Source organism: Cinclus cinclus, chromosome Z (assembly GCF_963662255.1).
Source record: "Cinclus cinclus chromosome Z, bCinCin1.1, whole genome shotgun sequence".
Classification (NCBI taxonomy): domain Eukaryota; kingdom Metazoa; phylum Chordata; class Aves; order Passeriformes; family Cinclidae; genus Cinclus; species Cinclus cinclus.
The window spans coordinates 33,488,243-33,502,241 of record NC_085084.1 but is presented as its reverse complement, the minus strand read 5'-3'; the positions used below and the strand labels follow the sequence as shown (position 1 = coordinate 33,502,241).

General features: G+C 35.6%; 1 protein-coding gene across 1 annotated transcript in view; it reads right to left on the bottom strand.

Annotated features, from left to right (window-relative positions):
• LOC134056922 (atrial natriuretic peptide receptor 2-like) overlaps positions 1-13,572 on the bottom strand; it is a 33,134-nt gene extending 19,562 nt beyond the window's left edge. The window contains exons 1-7 of the mRNA XM_062513880.1: positions 13,364-13,572; positions 10,407-10,539; positions 8,643-8,766; positions 6,574-6,678; positions 5,957-6,059; positions 4,277-4,422; positions 1,626-1,698 (exon numbers count right to left, since the gene is read on the bottom strand). Of these exons, the coding sequence (XP_062369864.1) occupies positions 1,626-1,698; positions 4,277-4,422; positions 5,957-6,059; positions 6,574-6,678; positions 8,643-8,766; positions 10,407-10,539; positions 13,364-13,457 (778 nt within the window). The 5' untranslated portion in view covers positions 13,458-13,572. The remainder of the gene's footprint in view (positions 1-1,625; positions 1,699-4,276; positions 4,423-5,956; positions 6,060-6,573; positions 6,679-8,642; positions 8,767-10,406; positions 10,540-13,363) is intronic.
• Positions 13,573-13,999: the final 427 nt, after the last annotated feature.

The window sequence follows — 13,999 nt, the reverse complement described above, 5'->3', positions numbered from 1 at the left end:
CTCACCTTGAATCAGGACTGCCATGTTCCCACACCACAGTATTATCCATATGCAGTTCAAAACTGCATTGACATTTGAAGCTTTCTAAAGCATTCCACCCAGAAATACATTACAGATCCCTGAGATAGCTTTGAGAATAAAACTGCATATACATCTATGTCTCTATATATGGTGCAATACACCAAAAAAAAAGAAGTTATCTTTAAAAAATAAGGCTAATTTTTCATAGTGAGTGCTATATACCCTAAGTACAGGAGTGCTGATGTGTTTTCATTTAGATATCTGTGCATTTCAGGCTACTGTGGGTAGGTGTGAACAAGTGTATCCAGAGAATACATACTGTCTGTGACCTTATAATGTTATCAGTCCTCATTAAGTTGTTAATCATCAATTTTAGAGCAGTACTCATAAACAGTACTGCTGCTTTGCAGGCTTTTTTCCATGAGAGTTACATCTTTCAAATTGGAGTTTTCAAAGTAATTTTAATCTGTTTGTTTGTTGTTTTTTTGTGTGTTTGTTTGTTTTGATCATGGTTCTAATTTCCCTCAGTCTCCTTCTATTGCTTTCCCTCACATGTGATGCTTATGGCATTTTCTAATTTACTATAAGCTGAAAATTTTGCTTGTGTTACTTTTTGTTGTATTGAAAAACACTTTTCTCCATTTTTGTTTTCACAAATCTGGACTGAAATTAATTTTGGTTACTGTAATCAAATTAATTTCTAAGCCAGAATCTCTTATTTACAACAACAGGGATATCTGTTGTTGTTTATCGAAAGTATACAGAAATTAATGTTCAAGTCTAAGGCTGAAAAGTATCTCTACTATATATTATCACAAGAACATCTTGACACTGGCAGCCCAACAGAACACAGATAAAGCAGGCATCTGCAAGCAATTTCTCCCAGAGACAGAAAATGAGAGTGTGTACAAATGAGACAGTATAGCACAGCAGACTTGTATAGATTTACCCTTTCTGAGGATCTAGGTATTGTTTTCCTTCTGAATGTTAAATCAAGGAACAGTGAAGCAAATATTCTATATGTACCTTAAGTACAGCATAATAAAGCATATGATAACACCTGAATTTATTCTTAACTTGCTTAATTAGAACAAATTAAATAATATTTTATAACCAGAAGATAAAATAGAAAAAAGCCCTCCAAACCCCTGGCCAAAATCAATTACTTTTTGTAGCAAGTCTGCCACAGACACCATACACTGAGAGAAGTTAAGATCATGCTATATCCCTCAATATATTTGTGCAATTCCATGGCAACTTAATGAGATTAATTATACAGAAAGTTATATCCACTGAAGCAATTGTAATTTATTTCATCCAACTCCAGAGTTTATCTGTTTATTTTGGGGTAGACTTGTCTTTTTCAATTAACAAACCAACATAAATAAAAAGAAGGAAACTCTTTAAAATAACTTTTTAATCTAAAGTTTTGATAAACAAAAATATGGGTGAGCATCTTACAGATGAAAGAGGAATGAAATACTGGATACGTCTTTTAAAAATGGCTTCACTTTTTGCAAGACCCTTAAAATATTAACAATATACTTGAGATTATTTCTCAAAATTAATAAGGAAAATGATCACAAAATTTACAAGTTACTAACCTTGTTTGATGCAGGTGAAGTCTATAATCCAGCTTTCATCCCAAAGCATCTTTTGTTTCTGATACTGAAACCACTACAAAAGTAAAAAATACTAATTTCTAATGTAGCCCTCCTGTCTTTGAAGGAATTGAATCAGAGATTATTTCTATAAAATATGAGAATTTAAAAGTATCCAAACAAGTGTAAACATCCAGCATATATCATGCAGTAACATTAGAACCAGTAGCATTAATAACAGGCTTAGAAGAAAACAGCATCTAATAAATACATTAAAAATTGCACAGGCTAAATTCCAGAACTAATTACATGTCATATTTTCCACTGTCTACAGATTCTCCATTACTGTCAACATTTATGCATTTACATTTCAGCCTGGACATTAGATGAGGGGTTTACATCATGTCATGTCATGGAAATACCCTATGTTGTGGAAATACATGACAAGAACACACTTCATCCCAATCCCGAAATAAGGAGCAATGTATTTTATATCTTGGAATATAATTAGCCTATGTCCTACAAATTAGGCCATATTATGTCAAATACTCTATCACAAAGAATGTTAGATCGGGATACTGTGACTATTTTGTAAAGAAGGCATTGAGCTAATAGCTGATTTTCAGTAGAGCTGACATAAAAAGCTAACATTTACCAAGTGTAAATACATGCTTTCAAATGAACAACAGATTAAATTATGCAGTTGTTATTACTGCAGTTAATGCCAAAATGTCAAATCAAAGCAGCATTTTACCATCATTATACCATTTTCTAGTGTGAAATTTAATATTAGGACTGATGTATTCATTAAAACAGGTAACAAAAGCCCAGATAATGGACAAGGAAGAGGTTGTGCAGATTGTGTTGATATATTGGTTGAAATTGTGAGAAATATAGAGCTCACTGAATCAAAATTAAGTCATCCTATTTATTTCAAAAGGCTTCTGAGGAAAGAAACCTACATTTTATCTTGCAAAGGTGTGACTGTACAAAGACATATTGGCATGAAGTGAATACTAGGCTTGCTTCCTTTGACACTAATATCAAAGGAATCCTTACTGCTACTTGAAGCATTAAAGAAGGCGTTAGTTTCCCAGATGGTTCTCTTTACATTATATCAATTCCAGAATTAGGTAAAATAATCTTTCCTATCTTATTACAGTAAAGCCAATAAAACTGAAATCCCCCATGATGCTGCTGTTGAAGAAGTTAGCAGGAATATGTCTACAAAAATGAAAGAAGGAAAAAATCCAAACCACTCCAAACCTACAAAAAAACCAGCAGAAATAATAGATTAATTTTGTTATAAGAACTTCATATAAACATATGCAAGACCAAGAATCTCCATTGGTCTTTCTAAAAGAACAGTTATCTAAAACTCTCTAAACTTCTCATCTGTCCAATTGTTTATTTCTATCAGATCATGTGGTTTTACTGGACAGTTGCTATAAAGTCATTGTCACAACTTCCTTGTGGATTATGAATGCTCAAATAGCTTTCAACAGGGCTTCTGTTCCTAATTCACCAAGTCACACAGTGAGGCACAGAAAGACAAACAAGTATAATGGGATTCAGGCCTCACTTAGGTGATGGCCCACAAATAGAGGTTCTTTCTCCTACTCATTCCCTCTCTGTGAAGCTGCCTACCTCAGATGCTCACTGCAATTGCAGTATAAGATGGAAAGAGAAGGAATCCCTGAGGCAATCCCTACAGTTTTACAGGATATGTGGGCCAAGGTCTAAATAAGTTCCTCATTATGAACATTGTCAATACAATGACTATACAACTGCCATATTTACCTGCTAAATCTCTGTTATGAAAATCACAAATGCATTTTTTTCAAGATGCAGACACGTGAGTAATGTAGGTCCTCTTTCCCAGAAGCACTCTTAAGTAATAAGCCATAATATAATTCTCTCTTTATACAGACATTTTCATTCAAAGATACCCAAGACTATCTCTCCAATACTGATACATTCCTCTCTCCTCATTCTCTTTTGGTTTTTCCTTCATGAGTCTGCTATAATAATAGATAACTATTATGCAAAATTAATGACTTTGAACTGAACCAAACTGGTTGTAACGCTAAGAAAACTAACCTATTAAAAAAATCAACTAACCAAAACAGAAAAAAAAAATATCCTGTCCCCATGATTGTTTTGAGAATATCCGAATTCAAATGTTTTGCTTTTAAAGTTCTATTTGGACTCTGAGATTTAATGGCTGATTGTGGAGATACTCCCTTAATGAATTTATCTAATTCGATTTTGAGATTTTTTATAATGCTGGTCTCCATAGGGTTTTGAAGCCATTAATTTCATAACAGAGTTGTATTGTGAGTGAAAAGTACTCTTACTTTTTGGCATCCCCTACTCCCCATGTTGTGGGAAATTTTTTTTTTTCTTTACCATAATCTACCCATCCCCCTGTTACATTCCATCTCAGTCCTCTCTCTTACAGGATTAAAATCCCTAGCACAATGTTCCCTTGGAAGGAAGATTTAAACATTGTTTCCCTTCTTCCTGCTTTTTTCCATAGCACAGAGTTGCTGGAGGCAGAAGAAAATCTCTCCCTCTACTAAGAGAGAGATCCACTCCATCTAATAAAATCATGGAAGAGAAAGGAAACAAAAGAGTAGAGAACAGGTACTTACCATTACTGTGAAAATAAAGCCAGTGCAGACTAAACATATTGGTAAGGCAATTGCTATCCTAATATCAACAGAAAGAGGGCATTCCCCACAGTCTGCTGGACAGATAGAGCAGCCTTCTTCTTCCTCACAAAAGCCATCTCCACAGACTAGAAAACAAAACACACATCAGAAAATTTTAAGGCAATTTCATCCATCCACAGGATTGCATTCAGATTTAAACATGTGGTCCTTGACCTGGGAAACCTCAGATTCCCAGAAAGAATAAATTTTGAAGAATTCAGAGATACCATTCCAGCAATTTAAAGAACAATTTGAAGTTCTGAAGTTATACAGGTTCTTTGATCAGGTGAAATGTTAATTACACCTGAGTCTTTGACAGGTTTTGCGTATAAATCACTTCATCACTATTGTGTTTCTCATTATCCATACTTTTTTTCTGAAACTCAAAGTTCGTCAAGGCCAGTATTTTATTTTGCATTCTTTGTATTAATCTTGAAATCCTCAGAAGCCAGGGACCCTTCCTCAGCAGCATCAGAAAACACTGGGGACTGCAGAAAGAAACCTTGCAAACCACATTCCAAGTATTTCCTTTACTTTACTCCAAGGTCTTATATAAATTATCAGCAATATTAGATGTAATTTAAAACAAAAGTCTTAAATAACGGATGTCCTTCTCCCAAGTCTTGTACCTCTGTGACTAAACTAATATCATGCTGTACTTCAGCCTTGAGAGGTGAGCTGAAGGTATTATTCTGTCATTATGTAATTTTTTTTAATAATAAAAAAAAACCTAAAAAAGAAATCCACTGCTTAGTAATAATTCTGTTTCAGCCTCATTAATTCCAGTATAATACCAAGATAATAACAGAAGTCACTTTCTGCCTCAGGGGTAGAGCTGCATTTTTAAAAATTCCTTCTCTGATATATTGTAAGCTTCCTGGAAAATTCAGCTGCAGTTGTTCTGAAATGAGTAGAAAATTCTATAGATAAATACTTCTATTCACACTGGAGTTGATTTCTTTTTTTTCCCATAACATTGGGAAATATATTCTCACACTTCCAGAAGAACAGCTAAAAAGAGTATTGTGATGATACTTTTGTTTTAGCCAATAACTTTCTTCAGGTTGTGTGTTTAATTTATTAAACAAGTCCACTTTTAAAATTTTACATCACTAAGAGAATTGCTATAGTTATTTTTGCTTCCAACCGTGCAGGTATACTAAAGAGAATGAAGGACTGACGCCCTTGGGAGCAATTTTTAATGTGAACAAGGGAACCAATATGGATTTCTACTTTTCCAATATGTTTAAGACTAGTTTGCACCCCTTCCGAAGAAAAGTGTCTGGATCCTGAGAACACTAGCTAGAGGAATATTCTCACATTCCCATGAACTGCAGACAAGTCTTGTAGTACCTGAAGCCATTGGTCATGATATTTGACTTTACTTATTTGACAAGAGTGCCTTTCTACTGTTCTAGATTAATACAACTGTTAGAAGCTCAAACAATTTTTTAGACTTTAGTGTTATATGAAGAAGAATTTGAGGACGACATTTGTGCATTTTCGAAGGTCAGCTGGGGTAGGAGTCACTTTTGCTCTTGGTAACTATGCATGAATGATAAAAGCATTCAGATATGCAGTCAATAAGCAATTACTGAAGATTTTCTTTTTATATCATACCTACTGCAGGAAGGACTGTTGTTTTTGCTTCCAGAGCAGCTTGGATTCTCCCAACTCTGATGTGTGCAATGAGGGAAGTCACACCCACGTGAACTAAAACAACCTGTGGAAAAAGTAAAAAAGAGCAGCAAGCATCAAAACTTCACTTGCATACAGTAGGCTTTTATAACAAGAACTGACCAACTGGGGTATCCTTCAGAAGAATTTGTGCATTTTTCTTCTCCTCACCAGGTGGGGCTATCAGCCCTGTGCATTCTGCCATGTATGCTTCCCTGCTATTTCTTTCAGATTGAAGCTCCCTAATGGCTATATGAACCTGCATCGCAATCACAGTCAGTAGTGAAATGCATTGTTAATGTGGACCTCAAATGGACAAATTATGCTATTCATTTTCCTCCATCCCACTCCTTCCACTAACTACCTAAGATGTAAAGGTGGTACTTCCAAGTCAAGTCAATTGGGAATTGATAGTTCTCAGCTATATATATAGTTTAGATAATAACACGTACATATAAATGAAATGGGGAACATGTTCATGAATTGCATTAAATTACCAGCAAATAAGCTCCAAAAAGAGCAAATCAGGTAAAATCCTATATTCAATAAATATACTGTACCTTGGCAGTCCAGTTTCTTTGGCTCATTTTCCCAGCAGTAGACAAAGTGTGAGTAAATATCTGACCATCATCTGGGATCCATGGACCACATATTCCTCCTTTAGCCTTTAGTAGACATATTGGTTATGTCAGTATACCAGAACACAATGAAAGTCCTAGCTCCTCCTCTTTTACTTTCTTAAAATTTCTTATGTTCTCTAACAGCAAATAAAGTTCTATTTTGTAAGCAAAACAATCAAACTGCCAAAGCACAAGCAACACTGTTCTGTGACAAAATAACAGAGAAGCAATTGTTCCTATATTCAGTTAAGATTTCACATGTATTGTTATTTCTTAAAACGTGAGCCTCAGCAGTGTACTCATAGAATGAGTGATCATATGAAGCTGGTTCACTTTTTTGGATTTGCTGTGCTAGAACCAGAACTGGAATCATATTCCACTTTTAATATTTTTCTCAAGGGGTTTTACTGAAGTGTCATTTTTGATACAGCAGCTGCTCTTTTTTTATTTTTTTTCTTTAAAGAGGAAGAGAGACATTGCTTCAGGGCTTCACTGTTCGCAGAGAATTTCTCAATAAAGCTATTAAGATGTAAACCTCCTACAACAGCAAACACAGAGGATTAATTTTGGCTGTCCAAAGATCTTGTAGTTTTTTGTTTGCTTGAAGGGATTAAGCCTGTCTCCTAACTCTGGATATTTCTTCAGACTCTTCTTTCAAAGGACTGATGTAATACACCAAGTCAAAAGAAATGGAGCACATTAACCAAAATAAAATGTTTTAGAACACCTAACACTGGAAAAATAAAACAATGAAAACCCAAATTCTTCTCCAACAGTGGGAAAAAAACTTACTTTGCAGTGTATGTTCAATCTTATGCAGTGATATTCAACTGTGTGGCAGTCAAGTAGCTCAGAATTCCTTTAAGCAGAAACTCAAACATTTAGAGTATTATGAAGAAATCAAACAATGCATGTTGGCATTTCCACACCATAATTTCATGCAGAACTAACAATGAAAATAGAAATAATGGAGGCCACCACACGAGTGGGATATTTAAGTTTTTTACTATGGCTCTAGACAAAAATTTTGATATGATGTTCCAGCATGGAGTCCTCTTTTAAATCAAAGTCCTGGTGCCAGCTAAGGCTTTCAGGGAATCATTAATAAAACAAGCCCTTAAGAACAGACTGCCAAGAAGCAAACTAGAGCTGTTGTGGAGTCATAAGAACTTCCCACAGAAGGGTATATGAAACAGCTGCTAGATGTGTAGCCTAAGCTTCCTATTACACCACCTTTGATCAGGAAGAATGTGTCACATTTCCAGAAGGGAGATTAACTAGAAAAAATGGGCAGCTGCATGGAGGTTCCTAGGCAGGGTAAGGCTTACCTCACAGGTTAAAAATAAATAAAAAAATAAAATGAAAGTGTTCCAATCTGTATTTTTAGAATCGGAACTTTAAGTAATCATTCAAAGAGGGACAGACCAAGCAGATAGGCTAAGAATGGATCTTGCTTTCACGGCATGAACAAATTTTGCTATCCTGTATTTGGATTCCTTTTATTGCTCTGATACATTGAAAAAAAAATTTCATCTCAGGACACAGGAACTGAGGCTTCAGTTCTACAAGTCATAGCCAGTGACACTAACCTCCCTCAACTCCAGTTATCCAAGCAAATTATTCACTGACTCTATAAAACAGGAGACTGGAATACCTCCAACTGACAATTTCCCCTGCTTGTTTCAGAATGCAGTGATCTGTCTTTCTTTCTCTGTTGGCTGCACAGTGGTCCAAGTCAGGTAAACTCAGATGGATTTAACTGGTCCCACTAATGAGAGATTCTGCATACTGCCTTGCAGCCTCAGTATCCAGTGCAAAAGAAACTCTAAAACTGACTGACATTGCCACAGTGGTTTTAGTGAACTATAATTTGTGAATATATAGTGAACAATATAAATTTGGTCTAATTGTAATTACAGAAACACTTCACAGATTTGCACCTGCTTATTAGAATGATGTCTCATCCAGTAGCAAGAACAAAACACATGATGCTGAATCATCACACTAACCATGAAGGCCAAAGGGCAGGAATGAATGTTGGCATGGTAGACACAGCAGTTGTCCCCATTTGCATCTTTCCATCTGACAGGACATTCATGCTCCTCACAGAATTCCTTTGCAGCAGTAGCATTGCTAACCAAGCAGGAGACAGAGAAAAATTTTACACCCGTTCCTCATTCACAAAAATTGCAACAAACACAGGAGATCTTGTTCTTTATCCTGCACAGAGAAATTAGCAGCAAAAACACATGCAGTGAAATAAGCCCTGCTTATCTGTTTCTTTCTTTCATTTGTCTTCGGGTTGAAATGCTCCTAGAGCACTGGAGATTGCTGTCAACTGGACCTCTGCCTACTGCCCTGCACTAGGGACTTCTAGCAGATGCTCTAGATGCTTGCAAGCAGGGATCAACCTCCACTTCTCTTTCCAGTCTGACCTCATGACCAGGTGGCATTACTTGGCACTTCTTCATCTGGCACAAACAAAGACACCTTTAGAAAAAAACTTAAGTCAGCATCTAGTTCCATCTTGTACTTTTCTTTAGGGCTCCTTTTCAAAATGTATCTGGTGTTCTGTATTATTTATTCAATAACTTCATCATGACTTCACCCAATTACACTGATGCCCATACACTGACTTGCCAGCCTCAGGTATATCTGGGTCAGACACTGTAACCTTTAGTGTTAGTTAACCAGATAACATAGTCAAAATGAGATGCAAATTTGATCCCTTTGAAAAACTGCAGCATAGATTTATCTCTCTTTTTATAAAACATTTGCCATCTGTCTCTATGTTCAAGGTATGTATAAGTACACAAAAAGCAGACTTTTACAAATTCCTTACTGATTTGAGGGAGTGGGTCTCCCAGAGAAGACTAGAAAAATCAGATTCATGGCAAACACTGAAAAGACCTGGTTCATCTTCATCAGTTCTCATAACTATTAGTAGCCATACATTTCAGAAAATGTGATAAATTTTATGTAGTTTTTAAACATACTACATAGATGACAAAAAGAAAAAAATTAACTTTTTGCTGTTGCAATTAGATTATGGATCATCTTTCAATATGAAATAAAATAACTCTAGATAACAGCTTTTATAAATTGACCTTAGCAATGTGAACACTCAGGCTGAGAAAAATATTCCATAAACATCTCTCACAAAACAGCACAGAAATTGGGGCTCCACTCTTTGTCCCAAGCTTTCCTATGAAGGGATGGAGAATTGCTACTTACAGAAAAAAGTGTGAAACCAGAGAGTGTATTACCCCTGGACTTATAGACCTTGATCTTTAGATCTGGAGTTGCATCCCTACCTACTCTCTACTTCTGATGTCCACAATCACCAACACAGTGTGTGAGCTGACATATAAGCTTTTGGAGTGATTTTAATTCCACAGAAATCAAGCAATGTTGACCACTGAATTAAATGAATTCAGGGCTAGACAAGTTCTTTTTCAAATCCATGTTGTGCACTTGAATCGTACTTATGAATGAGTGTAAGATAGAGAAAGCCTGTGACTCATGCTTAAACTTCAGCTATAAATTCAATGTGTAGAGAAGGCAAGAAGTGATGTTCAGAGTTGCACTGCGACAGTGGTAAACATGCTATGATAGCTGATCTGAGGACAAAGGGAAAAAGAGAAGGGCAAACAGAGCTTTGAGAGATCTCAGAGACAGAAGGAATCAATGAAGAGCCCCAGAGTGTCTGTTCCAATTATATCACAGAATATGTACACACAAAATCATGACAGTATTTTTATAAGAAGTAATACCTGTGGGAAAGGATTCCATTTTGCACAGCATATTGATAAAAACTGTCTGAAGCAAAGACTGAGTAGGTGACATTGAAGGGTTCCCCACTCACAGCCTTTTCTGGAGGCCTTTGTACCCATGTCATCTCCAGTCCTAAAAACAGTGTAATCATTGGTCAGAATATTTGCTATACTTTTTTACTTAAAAAGATACATACAAAATTAAAACTTTCTCTGCAATGATTTTCAACTATTCACAGTATCACAGAGTGATTTGGGCAGAGAGGAAGGTACCTTAAGGATGATCCAATTCCTCCTCCCCTGCCATGGGTTGGGACACCTTCTAATAGACCAGGATGCTCAAAGCCCCATCAAACCTGGCCTTGAACAATTTCAGGGATGGGGCATTCTCAGCTTCTCTGGGCAGCCTCTTCCAGTGCTTCACAACCCTCTCAGTAACCCTGTGAGTATTCGCCAACTACTTTGTATGAGCCAAAAAGACTCATGCATTTTAGTGGCTGTACTGGTAAACACGAATGCACATTAATTGAAGAAGAGATCAGGAAGTTGAAGAAACACAACAAAAAAATCTGCTTATATTATATAAACTAACTTTGTTTCCAGTATATGGCATTGCTGCTTGTTCTGGTACATTTTCTTTCATCTTTTGATCAGGCAATATTGCTCTTAATTCTCAGCTGCTTTTGCTGAGACACACCTTATTATGGAAGAGAAACAGACAACTCTACTACACAGAAAATTCAGTCAAAACCCCTAAACTCATGAAGCATAAATTATATATATTAATAATTATATATTTAAGAATGCACTCTCATGTGATAGAACCGTACGGCATCTAGAACAGAGGACAGTGGAAGGAGTGCTATCAAACATCTGTCATTACCATTTTCACAATTTTAACTGGGAAACATCATTTATCCCCATCATGTTTCTTGTTTCCTCCTCTGGGTCTGAGAATGAATTGAGATAAAATCTGGGAAAAGTTTTAAATCCATAAAGTTAACACCATCAAAATCTTCCACTGCACTCACCTACCTCTTTGTCTATTGTTGGATGAAGGTTTTAATTTGTACCACATCAACTTACTTACATAATGCAAATGTGTAACTCAGTTTGTCAGGAAGTATTAAATTCCTTCTGCAGAGGACTGGTAAACCTGCTTTACAAGAGATCTCTTTTTTTTTTTTTTTTTTTTTTTTTTGTTCTTGTTGTTTGTTTATGACCTCTTCTGTTACTCATACTTGTTTTAATAAGGATGTTCTTTGCTTACACTGTACTGAAACCGCAATTTCCCCCCTAATTTACTCTCGGATTTAACTAGGAAAATTCTAAAATAACCTCTTTATTTCCAATCTCCCTTGAAAAATAAGAACTCATTTTAATTGCTAACACTAAGTGAAAAACTATAATACAAAGATTAAAAAAAAACTAGTGTGATTTCTACTAAAAGGTAAGAGAGTTGAGCTTCAAAGAACATGTGAGAACGAAGACAAAAGGTCAGCACAAATTTCAGTTAAATTATTTTTTACTTCCTTATAAAGGTCTCACGAAGGTAAACCAAACTCTTCTTGCAATGACAGTTACTCCCACATATAAAAGCTTTGAAGATCTTTTGTTAATTCCACAGCAATGAGGCTACAGTAATGTGTTTTGCTTTACTCCTGGCAATGCCCAGAAAATGGCCAAAAAAAACTACAAAAAAAGCCAGGGTAGAGCTTGAATCTAAAACAGATTGTAAAGTGTATACATTAATTAAGCAAGTTTCTCACATTAGTTTCCCTTGTACTTAGCAAAAATAGCTTTAAACAAGGCACCTGTAGTGATAAATAGGTTTTTTCAATGTTAAATCAATAGTAAATTCATACAGGGATAAAAGCCAAAGTTATCTAGAAAGTCTTTGAACTTCATTGTTCCAACAGAATTAATTGGAAAATGTTTAACTGTAACATTGAACTAAGAGTGTGACACAGCAGTATATTTCCTGGAGAGTTTTATTAGAATCACCTTCTGACGTTTCTTGTTTTTATTCCTAAAAATCCTACCAAACCATTGTCTCTGGTCTTACCTTTTATGACATAAAAAAATGTTCCTACACACCAGTTATTTATTTGTTATAGAGTTACGAGATCACAGAAGAGTGGAATTTGGAAGGCACGTACACAAACCATTCAGTCCAAGCCTGTGTTGATCAAGGCAGGGTCATCTCAAGGTTGTTTCTCTAGCCTTAGTCAGGTTTTGAAAACCCCAAAGAATGGAGAAGTCACAACCTTTTGAAAAACCTGTTCTAGTGCTTTATAACCGCTAGAGGGTGAGAAACATTTCTTATACTTAAATTGAGTTTTCCACATATCAGTTGCTCCCTGATTGCTTTTTCATCTCAATAAATTACCAACATAAAAAATTATTCTTTTTTAAAAAATTGCATTATGCAAACTAATCTTTGAAACTGGCAGGACTAAGTGGTTAAAAGTCTGAGGGTTTTTTTAGGTACTCATGGAACAGTTTTGAGCAAGGTGGAAAAGCATGACAGGTAGAATCATTGATTTTGCTTACTGGTTTACTGATTAAGCACAGTACAGTCTCGAATTGACACTGCAAGGTTTCAGCAGTAGATTTGCTACAATGCAGCACTGCCTCCATGCTTTGTTAGGATTAAGTTCCCCTTGGTTTTCTAATGAGAAAAAAAATATTTTCAGTTTTTCTCTGGGCAAATAGATGCAGCTGCTGTTATTACTTTTTCTGTTGGAACAAAGGCATACTGGACAAAAAATTATTCTGAAGTGTCTTTTAGTTGTATACTTTCACTTATTTCTCTAGGAAGACAGGTTGTCATTGATTTAGATACATTTCACCATGAATAACATACATCATGAGTAAACTATTATTATGAATACTTCAATTTTGAGGTTTCAGTCATTCCCCAAGTAAGATACCATATTTCTTTATGACTCACTCACCTCCGCAGTCCAGCATGTTATACTCATCTGGCTTTTCCAGGGGCCAACAGTCATAGTCTTTGTTACCTAAATCATGCCATCCCTCCACTAACATCACCTGCCAGGAAAAAAAAAAAAAAAAAAAAAAAGAATACTAAAGACTATGAGAAGAAGGAAAGGTAATCCTTCTACAGAAATCAAACACACTGCAGAAACATAGGCTGGCATAATTTGACCTCTCCGACTTCTGGCAGGGGAAAAAAAAGGCAATTCCATACAAACAAAACCAGTATGTTATATTGATCTGTCCAGGAATTGGTATGAAACAGTTAAGGGACTTAACTAACCTATACCTTCCAAACTGGGTATTTACAAAGAGCAGGTGGTTCTAGGACCATATGCACAGAGACAGTTTACTTAAAGAGGTTTTTTTGATTGCTTTTAGAATGGCACTCCCTCCATTCCAAGCTGCTCAGTTTCTTTTAATCTTTTATATCTAAAATCTTTGCATGAGTAATTTTTTTATAGTTTTAATAACACAATACAAATTTTAACCATATAAATGTTAATATACACAATAACACATAAAAGAAGGATTACATAAGCCTATCATAGATAGAATACAGCATCATAATAGCATAAAGATTGAATTGCAAC